The sequence below is a fragment of the Melospiza melodia genome, chromosome 4 (genome assembly GCF_035770615.1).
Source record: "Melospiza melodia melodia isolate bMelMel2 chromosome 4, bMelMel2.pri, whole genome shotgun sequence".
Classification (NCBI taxonomy): Eukaryota; Metazoa; Chordata; class Aves; order Passeriformes; family Passerellidae; genus Melospiza; species Melospiza melodia.
The window spans coordinates 21131039-21143326 of NC_086197.1; the positions used below are offsets into that span (position 1 = coordinate 21131039).

The following is a 12288-nucleotide window of genomic DNA, read 5'->3' on the forward strand; positions in this document are numbered from 1 at the left end:
CCGCCGCCGGCCTCGCTCCCGTTCTCGCTCCCGTTCCCTCTCCTGTTCCCCAGCCCGATCCCGCCTGGGCGCGGACGCCCCGCCCGTCCCTGCGCTGCCCGCACGGTTCGGGGGAGGAGCTCGCGATCTCGCGAGAGCACGGGGCCGCCCTGTGGGCGGGCCCCGCCGAGGCGGCCGTGTTCTCGCGAGATCTGCGGGCGCGGCGGGCACACCGAGGGGCGGCCGCTCCGTGAGCTGTTCCAGTTTCTGTGGGAATTCTGTCCTCCAGTGTGCAGGGAGCCGGAGCGTGCCAGCAAAAGGCTCCCCGATCACCGAAACTTCATACTTTTTATACATTTTAAGAAACAGAAGCATCAGCGATCACAGGCGTAAAGTTACGTAATTTGTTTGTTAATTAGTACTCAATCCCGTTTGCTGGGTGTGTCTGTGGCTTCTCACGCTCATCAGTGCGCAGCCGAAGTTCTTCCCATTTGAGTCTGGGGTCTATTTTTAGGAGGGGGTCGGTGGTTGCGATCCGCCGGCATTAACTTTCCCCGTTATTGCTGACTTTACCCTTGATGGCTCTCAGCCACACAGCCCAGTCATTTTGGGACTGTTTCCCTTTTTTTCTTAAAAGATGGGACAAGAATACGAATATAGAATCACGCAACGCCCTGGCCTGCGAGGGACCCTACTAGTCCATCCGGATCCATCCCCCCTGTCATGGACAGGGACACTTTCCACTATCCCAGCTTGCTCAGAGCCCCGTCCAACCTGGCCTTGGACATTGTCAGGGATGGGGAAGTCACAGCTTCTCTGTGCTCAGCACCTTCACATGGAAAAATTTCTTCCCAATATCCAGCCTAAATCTATTCATTGTGCAACTGCTTAATCCTGCGTGTGCCGCTAGAACTGCTGATGTGCAAATGACCACAGATCCCGAGGTTTGGCTCGGCACTATCCTCACACCTGCAGGACCCGGCATCTGGAGGAGGGCCGGGCGTTGTCTCGCGAGATTTGGAGCCGGCGGCCGCGGAGGGGCGTGTTCTCGCGAGAGCGGAGCGCGGCCGGTACCGCCCCCGCCGCACGGCGCCCCCTGGCGGGGACGGGACGCGCCGGCCTCCCCTCGCGCCGCCATTTGACATCGGTCGGGGCCGGTGCGGGCGCACCCCCGGCGCGGCCGGAGCCCCGGGCATGAGTGAGTTCGGTGGAGGGGTTCGGGGACACGGCGGGGGGTTGCCGCTGCGGCCGCCGCCGGGCGATCGGGAGCGCGGGCAGCCTTGCGTTGGGACGCCCCACGGCCGGGGGCGTGAAGGAGCAGGACGCCCCTTGCCCCCGCCTCAGTGCCGCGGGCCGGGCCGGGACCCCTCACGTGTCTCGGCTCGCGCCGGTGTCACGACAGGCGCCAGTGTCGCCCCTCAGCGTGGCGGTGGCGCCGCGTTTTGGGGGCGGGAGGCGACGCTCCCCGCGGTGACACCCCCGCGACGCCGCTGTCACAGCGGAGGGGACACCCCGGGACCTGTCACGGCGGGGGTGCGGCGGTGACACCCCCGGGATGCTCCTGTCGCGCCGGGACCTTTGCCCCAGCCTAAATTCCTTGGAATTCCTTGGAAATTGCATTCTGGCTCAGCGCTGCCAAACTGGTCTCCGTGGTAACACAACCCACAAGCTGTGGGAAAAGGTGGCTTCCTGTAAGGATAAAAAAAGAAAAAAAAAAGAGGCAGAAAGTTAGGAGAAGGCGGTGGTCGCACGGAGATCTTTATTCTTTGGTGTTGTTTTTTGGTGTTTAATTTGGTGATGAAAGGCATTAGCAGGCATTAGCAAATAGCAGGAAGTGACCGTGTGCAGTAGGAGTGTTGCTGGGGTGACTTGGGGCTCTGCTACCTGTTGACACGGCTGCGGTAACGAGCATCTGTGCAGCTGGGCATCTCTGTAGGGCAGGGCTCAGGAATCATTAACTTCAGCTCCCCTAGTCATGCTCATAAAAAATAATACACGATAAGAATTTGCTTAAATCAGTTATATTAATGATTACTTGGAGGTTTTTCCATCTCCTAAATATCCAGGCTAACTCACAGATTTAGCTGTTTCAGGATCAGGCAAAGGTTTCGTTGTTCACAGGCAGCCAGAGAGCATTTTAAGATTCAAGGATTAGGACCAATGTCTTGGATACTGAAATGTATCCTAGCCATGGTTTGGAGCCACTGTGAATCACCATGATACAAACAGTGATTCTGCTTTTTGAGGTACCAGTGCTGCCTGCAAACTGGAGCTGGGCCCCGGCCTGACTGCAGAATTTTTGGGGCTGTATTCCATACATCTTTCCCAGCACATTCCCTGTGAAAAGAAACATCAGTGCCTTTGCCACAAACAAACTTCCTTTCCTCTGACATGGTTGGGCTGGGGCAAAACCAAGAAAGTGCATCTATTAAACAGGTGCTGTTTAAAAATTTATGTGGATGCAGACAAATTGTCAGAGGTGTTAAGTGCATTGTAGTCTGAATGCCAAATGCACTCCCAGCTCATGCAGAGGCCTCAGAGGCTTTGTTTATACTGGTCAGAGAATTCCTGGAGAGTGAGCTGAATTAAAGGCTGCTCTTCAGCAGCAGCATGGATCTCACTAAATCAATTCCTGCAGCAGTTCAGCCAGTTAGTGGGGAAGGTCATCTTTTGTCTGGGACGTTTCTGTAGGAGATCTGACTGGAGGGAGGAGCAAGAAAGGCAGATCTCTAAAAACAGTGCAGTGTGCTTCCTTTCCTTGTCGTGTTTGAAAGAGCTCCAAGTGCTAAGTCAGGGTGAATAAATCAAGCACCTGTGACAGCCCAGCACTGCTGGGGGCCTGGCTGTCTCAGATACATCCTATGGGAAGTGAAATGCCAGTGTTATCTGATAAACAGCAAACCTGCACATGCCAGAGTGCTGATGCTTTTGATAGCTCATGAATCCCAGAGCACACAGGTAAAATGTCTTGTGTTTGAAATATCCTTCCTTCTGCTGCTTACCTGGGATAGGAGCAAAAGGTCAGCTGAGGCAAATTTGAGGATTTCTTTCAGTTTAGTTTAAGATCCTGGGCTATGATTTGTAAAGGTGCCTGAGAAAGTTAAAAAATCAACCTGAAGTGATTTTTTTTTTTCATGTAGCTGAGGAAAGGTTCAATAATCTTTAATGCTTACAAAAATCTTTACTTTTGCAAATAGCCTGGCTAAGAAATGGATTTAATACATTCTTTCAGTACCTTAGAACATTTCCTAAACCAAATATTAAGCCTGATATCAACAAGGCCCATAAATCCTATAAGCCTCTATCACTGCTGTTTGATTGCTGAAGACTGTTCAAGGAGTTTAAATAGTCTACTGAAAAGGAAATCTAAGTCCAAGGTTCCTTAAAATAGACTGAAAATCTTGGTCTTGAAACTCAGCCTACCAAGCATGAATATGGAAAAATGCAGTGTAGAGGCCAGTAGTGTTTGCAATAGACACAAGCATGTTGCAAGTTTGCCATTTCTGGCAATCTGCAATTCCTGTGAACGAGTGCTGCAGGGGGAAGGGTGATGTTTTAAGGGTGCAGTTGCTTCTTTTCATTAGCTGAGTTGCTGTCTCTCTCCGTGCTTTGAAAATGTCACAGTTCCATTCTAGCAGCAATGCTTGTGTTCAGTTATGGACACGAACAAAACACGAGCCTTTTGTATTCTGAGCTTTCCCTGAGCAATTTTCTCTACTCCATCAGTTTGAGCTGTGCCTTCTCTGCTGATTTAAGTCATCAGAATCTGTAATCCTTCAGCATTCTCTTTTGTGCTGGATTTATACCTCAGTTACCCTGAAGTATATCTGTTAAGGAGGGCAAATTACAAAAAAGTAGCACTAAAAATGAATGAGTTGATGTAACATTCTTTCACTTTCCGTATCGCTCTGCCGGAAGCAGGGCTCTGCCCAGCTTTGCCGTGCCGCCCTGCCTCTGGCGGCTGTGCTGAGCAGAGGTGCAGGGTGCCAGCGCTGCCTTTGTCCCGTTCAGAAATGAGCTGCACCATCGAGAAGGCGCTGGCGGACGCGAAGGCGCTGGTGGAGCGGCTGAGGGAGCACGACAGCGCGGCCGAGGCGCTCATCGAGCAGACCACGGCGCTCAACAAGCGGGTGGAGGCCATGAAACAGGTCTGCTCTCCAGCCCTGCCTGTCCTGGCAGCGCTGCACTTCCAGCTCTGGGGCTTCTGTGCAGCACGGAGTGAGCGGGCGCTGGGGTCATCCTCTAGTGCAGACTGGGTGTTTTAGTAGGGGTGTGGCTGTCATCTAAAAATAGCTTGTTTATGTAGTTTGAGACTGTGAAAACATTTTCACAGTTACTCCAGTTTAAAAATGAGAACAAGCATTTATTTGAAGAATGCTGGTAGAAATGGGCTTGGTATCTTACAAACCACTCTGTGGTGTCTCTTGGTTTGCTCTCCAATGCAATACTACACAATTTTATTAATTTCAGCATGCCCATTTAATCATACAGAGACTCTGACATGCTTTCTTCTGTTCAGAATACTTTGTCTTTGCACTGTCTCCTTTTGTTTCCAAAATAGCCTTTTGGGCTTCTTTGTGCTCACTTCTGTTCTGATGTTGAGCTGCTCAAGGCGTGTTGTTAGATTGAGTGTGAATTTCACAAGACAACTCTTGGGAAAATGTAAAGGTGTCTTGTGACTTTCCATATGGGAGTCCATCCTGTCACTTTAGTGAACCCAAGATATGTTAATGGGCCTATAAAATTATAACACCCTGCATGCAATTCAGCCCTGTAAAACTAGGCATGCAGAGGCTTCATGGCTTCAGATCAAGAGTATATCATGTCCCCATGTGTTGGGAGTCAGGATCCATTGACTCGGGCCCCAGTGACTTGTACCCACACAGCCTTGTGGCTTAAGGTTTTGGGAAGCCACAGTAAATGTCAGGAGGTTAATACCTCATGGTTTGTCTTTACCACATCTCTATGAGTTTTAAATTGCCTGATGGTGAACTTGGCCTGCATTAACTGAAGGTTAAATAGCATCCACAACACACATCTAAGGTGATGCTTTTGTGTCTCTAAAGGACAGGATGTCTGCAACACCTTCTGATGTGTGTGTGTTTGATATTATTATTTAAAAGCAAGCATTGTCTTCCTGGTTACAGGCTGTGAGTGACAGTAGAACTGGTGCTTTGTGACTTGCTGAGTAATACCTGCCTTTGGTTAATCAAATATGCTGTACCTTGTTGGTTTGTTTTTGTGATAACCAGTACCAGGAAGAAATCCAAGAGCTCAATGAAGTAGCAAGACATCGCCCTCGGTCTACTCTGGTGATGGGTATCCAGCAGGAAAACAGACAGATTAGGGAATTGCAACAGGAAAACAAAGGTAAAATATGAATATTCTACCCTTTTCAAGCTGCAGCCTGAATCACTGGAAACAGAGTTTTACCACTGATCTCTTTTCAAAACAGGGCTGTAGAAGAAATTTTTTCTTCTAATTTCAATTTGTCAGTTTAACTGATCAAAATTCAATTCAAGAGTCCTAAAGTCTCAATCTCTGGGACTTTTGAAGAGAGGTTTGGGAAAAATTACTTTTTTTGGTCCTTACCTAATGTCCAGCACAAGTGAGGAGATAAATAAAACTTCATTCTGCAGTATAGGGATCTTTTTGGAGAAGTGTTTAACGACTGCTGAAAATAATAGGAACAGTCAGGACAAGTCACAGTGTAAGCAGAGAAGTATAATTCCTTCTGGAATTCTGTACCTAGGAATGCACTGTTCCTCCAAGAAAGTCTTAGATTCTAACAATTCCACTCAGCAAAGGATTCATTGATCTCAATTCAGATGAGTCTTGCCTTGTTTCGGGCATTATTTATCCTTTGACTCAGTAGATTTTGAACAGAAGCATTTTTCAACTCTGGTTTTACCTTTACCAAGCTGCAGATTAAGACAGATCTGTGAACTCCTTCCTGCCTTTTGTACAGTGTGGCTTGTAGTGGCTGGGGTGAAGCTGCTCAGCCACACTCCAGCTGGCTTTTGTCAGCCACAGGGACTGAACACGAAGTCACACCAACAAAAGACTCTTTGTTACTGACCAGGATTTTGCCCAGGCTGATCAGCATCAAAGGCATTTGCAGAGCCTGTGTAGATTTCATGGTGCAGGGAGCGGGGACACTCGGCTTTGGGCTCATTTCAGTTTTCTCAGGCTGAAATCCTTGTGCATTTTGATTTGGTTCTCTGTGTTAAACTCTTACCTGCATTTTGAATTCTGTTGGCAGAGCTGCGCACGTCTCTCGAAGAGCACCAGTCAGCTCTGGAACTCATCATGAGCAAGTACAGAGAACAGATGTTTAGGTTGCTTATGGCGAGCAAAAAGGATGACCCAAGTATAATAATGAAGTTAAAAGAGCAACATTCCAAGGTAATGACTTCATTGAGGGCTTTTGCTTTGTTTTTTAGTTAACCTTAGTTTGTAGTGAATCAATTCAAGGCTCACTTTGTGTCAGTTTTTATGCTATTGTACTACTAATGAGCCCTAATTTTTATAATCCACCCTGTGCAACACAATCAGGAAACTATCAGTTGAGTGAGTCAACCTTCTCATTTATTAGAACTTTAAACAGGTAGCATTTCATTACTGCATTTGCTTAATTTTCTTTTGTTTCACTTCAGTCTTTAAGGCAACTGCCCTGTTACACTGCCAGAGGTTAGTAATAGTCAGACTTTTAGAATAGCTTTAATTTATGCCTGTGACACCAACAAATCATTAATAAACCTCTGCTTAGAGAGAGTAGAAGGAGCAAGCTTTTTTAATTCAATATTTAATTTTTTCTCCCTAAATATTGTTAATAAATTTTAAAAATTAAAAGTCCTTTTGACTATTGATTAACTGGATGAAGCAGGAAACACAAGTATATGTTCAGTTACTTAATAGTCAAAAAGACTTTTAAATTTTGGGGGAATTCACTAACAGGTCACTAACAGATCTAAACAGGAGCTTTTTAGCAAAATATTACATTTCATTGAAAATGTAACAATCATAGAGCAATGCAGCTGTGTGGACAAACATGTTCTAAGTGTTTAATAATCTTTCTCCTCAGCTAATTAAAGTTTGCAAAGCAAACTTAGGGTCTGCTTACTGGGAAAACAGAATTTAAGGATTTGATTCTTTCTTGCCTGCTTACAGCATCCTATGTGTGTAATTATTGACATTGGTATGAAAAAATATTATTGGATTAGAACTTTATCGTAAAATCTTGAAAAATGACAGATAAAAATAATTTTCAACAGAAATTACCTCATATGGTGTAGCACCTGCTCCAGCTGCACCTGCTCCAGCTTCAAGAGAGCCAACACAAGAGGGGTAAAATGAAATCCATCCTGAAATGGACTGTGATAGTTCATTTAGGAGCACTTCAATGGAAAGGCAGGAAAAAAAACAAAAAAAGAAAAAACAACATCTCACAATGTAATTGGAACAGGAGATTTAGGCTTCAACATTTTCATTAAACCTCTTCCTTCATGAATGCCTGATGAAAAAGATTTATCACCCTTATCCTGACACATAGGATTTCTGGAATTTCATTATTCATTCTCTAGCTCAAGCTTCATATTCAGAAGATTGAACAATGTTGAAACACTCTTTAAATACCTCTCTCTTGTTAAGCAAAAAATCCATTATACCCAAGGAGTTAAGCTCCCTGTTCCCAGTAATGCTATTTTCCTGAGTGCCAGTTGTTATTTTAGTGCCTGTTTACAGATTATTCCAAGAGCATTGATTGCTGCAGATGAAGAAGCACCTCCTTTAAATAGAACAACAGTGTCTGTTGGTGTTGTATGCAAGAGAAAAGTGTGTCTTGGTAGCAGTGACCCTGATCGAAGTGTGCTGTTTGAATTTGCTCAGCTGAAACAAGGCCCTGAAATGGGTGTGGCCCCTTTTTGGTTTTATCTCTTTAGAGAGAAAATACCCCATGTGTATGAAAGAGAGAGAAACACAGAGGCTTTCACTGTCACTGCACTCTTCTTTTTGTTTTCCACATGTGCCTTCCAGAGCAGAGCCTTCTGGTTTGGTGTTGGGGTCTGACCTAACATCAGTGACCTTGGAACAGCCCCGAAGTTGTATTGATCAGTTGTATTGAGCTGTGAAAGCAGGAAGCAGGGAGAGCAGCAGAATATCTGAAACCCACAGCTCCTACCAGTCCTTCTCCAGGGTGCATCCTTGCCTGACCACAGCTTCCTGTCAAGCTAAATTTGGGAGTTCTTAAAAAAATACACTTCATGTCATCACCTGTACTAGAAACTGAGAAGAAAATAAAGATTTACAGCAAGTTCTTCCCTGCCCCCTCACATTGAGAGTGGGCATTTAACAACTGCTAAATTATAGCTTGGGCAACTGGAATGGCAGAGGGGAAAGGGCTGATGTTTATTTCAGTAAAGGGTATTTGTTTTGGTCAGATGATTCATTATGATTCCAGCTGAAGCAGTTCTTTGTGGTAGTTTAAAGGCAAGCTGATCATCTGCCAGCTGTATAGATCTCCCATCAAATTCATCATTTAAATGTGGGATTTAGCTTTAGTCTCTACAGTCCTTCATTTCAGCCCTCCTGACCTGCTTTTCTTGATACTAGCCAGTAAATATTGTGGATTTTGTCCAAAGGCCAGGTCAGGCACAACTAGACTGGCATCACAGCAGAGTTGGAATAAAAGACAAGTTGAAAAAGGAAAGCTGTTGGAAATACCTTTAAACTGTTTGGCTTAACTGAGCAGTGAATGCCAGAGGGGCACAGGCTTCTCACGTAGCATTGCAGGGAAAGGAAGCAGTGACCCTTATCCTGAACCTCTGAAGTCCATAGCCCAAATAAGCTGCACTTGGAGGTGGAGTCAAGCAACAGTATCTAAAATAGAGAGTAGAGGACAGGTTTGAGTTTGGTAGTATATGACATAGTAAGGATGACCACTGCACCTGCTCTTTTTTAGAGAAAAATGCCTGTCCATGGACTGGGACTGGAGAGCCAGTTTCAAACACCTGGAAAGAACGTGGCTTTCCCTGCTGTTCTCACAGGAGTGGAGCTGTTTTGCATATCCAAAATTACACACATCAGTTCCTGCTGCACAGGAGGGCCTGGTCAGGGCAAGCACAGCACCATCTTGCAGCTGTTTTGGGGCCAGGGTTCACAGCTAGTTAAGCTTCTATCAGATTCCACTGTGAGGCAAACCAGGTTTATTTAAATAAACAGGACCACTGTGGCTGCCCACACTGTAAAGTTAGAGAGAATTGGTTTTCCAAAATTGAGGTCTGTGATAAAAAATGTCACAGCAGCTAAACGACATTTAATGCTTTGCTTTTTTAATAATGCAGAAAATGTATCACTAAGATATTACTGAATATTGTATCTCAGGAGCTGCAAGTGCACGTGGACCAAATTACAGAGATGGCAGCAGTGATGAGAAAAGCCATCGAGGTGGATGAAAGGCACGGCTGCAAAGAGCAGGAGCGCATCAGCCAGCTCGAGGTGAGGAGAAAGCTGCAGAGGCACAGATATTAAAGGGAGTAAAGATCCTTCCAGGTGTTTGATGGAGTTACTGTCCCAGCCACTCACTGCTGTTGTGTTCCCCTTGCCTTGCTGGAGCAGGGGAAACACCACTGCAGCTTCATCTCCAGGAGGGGGTGCTTAAAGCCCATCCAAGAGGGCAGGAGGGTCAGAAACCTCATGTGCTCCCTTGGAGAAGATGACACAGCACTGATTTCAAGTCAGTGTTTCGCTCCTTATGCATTAGTTTGGAGTAGAGGGGAGGCTTTACCTGATTTCTTTCTGGAGTCCTACTAATGTATTTTTCACTCTCTGGTTTTAGCAAGAAAACAAAGGCTTGAGAGAAATTCTTCAAATCACTAGAGAATCGTTCCTGAACCTCAAGAAAGACGATGCATCAGAGAGCACGTCCCTGTCAGGATTAGTGACAAGCAGCGATCTGAGCCTGAGGAAAAGCTAAGGACTCTGGGAATCAGCAAGCTTCAGTTGCACACTTAAACCAATGGAGCATCAGGGGGCACTGGTCAAGCACTTGTTACTGAATAGGGCACCAGCAAGAGGGTACATCCAACTCCAGCTCAGTGGCTTTTACACTGTGTGACATAAATTCAGCTGGTGTTCTGCAATACCCTCAGTGACAGATTGATTGCCATAGATCTAACCTCAGTAGGAAATGGATTAATGCACTTGCTGAATTGCAAATTCTTTTTATATGAACTTGTTTTACAGATAAAAGGTGAGATTTCAAGTAATTTATATAAGTTATTGCTCATACAAAGTTCAGTGCAACTCTTAGATAATAAAGGTAAGATTTCAAGTCTAATCTCTGCCTTAGAAAGTAGTAACTTATGAATTTACTCTGTGCATGATCCACATAGCATTTTTTCCTTTTGTTTTGGTTTTAATAACTTCTCATTTTGCAACAAACCTCTTTGATGGGAGGGGCACACAGGCAGCATAAAATTTAAGGATTTCTGTCATTTAGCCTTGAGGTATCACTTTAAAATACAAGGCCAGTTTTTAAACATAAGGAATGCTGTCAAGCAATAGCTTGGAGTTTTTAAATCAAACAAGATTCTTTCAAATACGTGCACTGAATTGTATTGTGAGAACATGGAAAGAGCTGTTCCCACTTTGTTGTTCTCAGGAACACAGGAGCAATACAATTCTGCCTCAGCTTTTACCTTTCAGAGGGGAAATCCAGCTCAGTTCTCTGTAAGTAAGAAACCACACGAGCCCTGTGTCTTTCTTCTCCAGTTGCCTGCTCAAACTTCCTGGGTGAGGAATGGTAACTGGAAATCACAAAAGCAGTGGCAGCAGAAATGGGGGTGGAGGAAGGAGGAAGCAGCTTCATGGCAGAGCTGGCAGCCTGCAATTAGTAGTCTTAATTTTCCTTTCTCCTGTACTAACTAGTCATCAAGAAGGTTTTAAAGTGAGTTAAGCAGAGTGAAAGCTGTCAGCTACAGAAAACTGTGGAGCTACAGCTGCCACCCACAGTTTCACATTCTGGCTGTTTAATAACCCACCAAGCAGCGTGAGCTGAGCTACCCTGAAATCAACCACCACTTAGTGAAGTTTGATTTTCAGTCACAGCAACACAGAAGGAACTAAACATCCAACACTTCCAAGCATGCCAGCTTCAATGCAGCTTCCTGTGCCCCAGCACAGCTTCCCTGAGCTCGAGTTAAATGTTCCACAGGCCTAAGGGGGAGCTTTCAGTGGCACTGAACTGACTTAGGAGCAGCTCAGTACCTTTGTTCTGTTCTCTCTGTTGCTGCTCCTTCCCGTGGTGCTTTTAAGAGGAAATAAGTGAGAAAGGAGCATTAGCAGGCAGTAAATACTGCTTTTCAGTGAATTAATACACATGCTGACAGGACAGGTAAATCAGGCCTCCACATTCTCACAGGCTGCTTTAGAAATGGAAAAGCTGCTGCTTCTCTGCAGAGCACCTTGGCTTCTTGCTATGCTTAGGAACACATTGAGGACATTCACATGCATGGAAAAAAGTTATGGCCATTTCCAGACTTGTGAAACAGCCATGGGGAAATTCTGGGGGAATATTTTAGCTCAAGCACAAAATATTCTTGTCTGCTTTTATATTATCTGTAAAGCTTCGCTGGTGCTTCTCTAATCTAGATTTTGCATTTCTGCCATGGCTTCAAGCTGCTGACTTACCAGAAGCAACATCTTTTTTCACTGGAGCGTTCTGTTGTTGCAAACTTACAAGGAATTTTGGGTTCAGTTGTTGAAGTTCTTGTTTCTAGAAGCATCTTTTCAACCATGCACTGGTGTCAAGAGGCATTTCTATCCATTTGAGGCTGACTTCAGCTTCGGGGCTGACTTCTAGTTTGGTTTCCAAATACAGAAGAGGGTTGTTGGTCTGTGGCAGTACTTTGAGGTTGCTCTATTAGGAAATAATGCTTGAGTAGTGTTTATTTTTGTAAATTAAAAAGAAAAAGTGACTTAATTTATCTACTCTTAGTCTTCACATTTGATACGTCTCCCCTATCAGTCCCCTGCCCTGATCACTGTAGGATTTTAAAGAGCCTTCACAGTGTGTGGAGTGACTATTTTTCATTGCATACCTGTTATTTTTGTAATGCAGATGGCTTGAAAAGGATTTATGGCTAGAATTGTGTACTGTACAGTAAACTTATTTTATCAATAAAGTTGACTGAAAACATGGATGTCTCCAGAACTAAAGTAAGGTCCTGGCTCAGAGATGAGCCTTGTTGGCAACAAAAGATAAGAAAGTAACCAAAACTGTTCTGGGTGGCAGCTGTTCAGCTGAGGGAG

At 45.1% G+C, this 12288-nt stretch overlaps 1 protein-coding gene across 1 annotated transcript; it reads left to right on the forward strand.

Moving 5' to 3' along the window:
- Positions 1-1080: 1080 nt before the first annotated feature.
- FGFR1OP2 (FGFR1 oncogene partner 2) lies at positions 1081-12175 on the forward strand. Its single transcript, XM_063154183.1, has 6 exons — positions 1081-1177; positions 3991-4127; positions 5232-5349; positions 6242-6384; positions 9361-9474; positions 9815-12175. Exons 1-6 carry the CDS (start codon positions 1174-1176, stop codon positions 9950-9952), a joined length of 654 nt encoding a protein of 217 aa, XP_063010253.1. The 5' UTR covers positions 1081-1173; the 3' UTR covers positions 9953-12175.
- Positions 12176-12288: the final 113 nt, after the last annotated feature.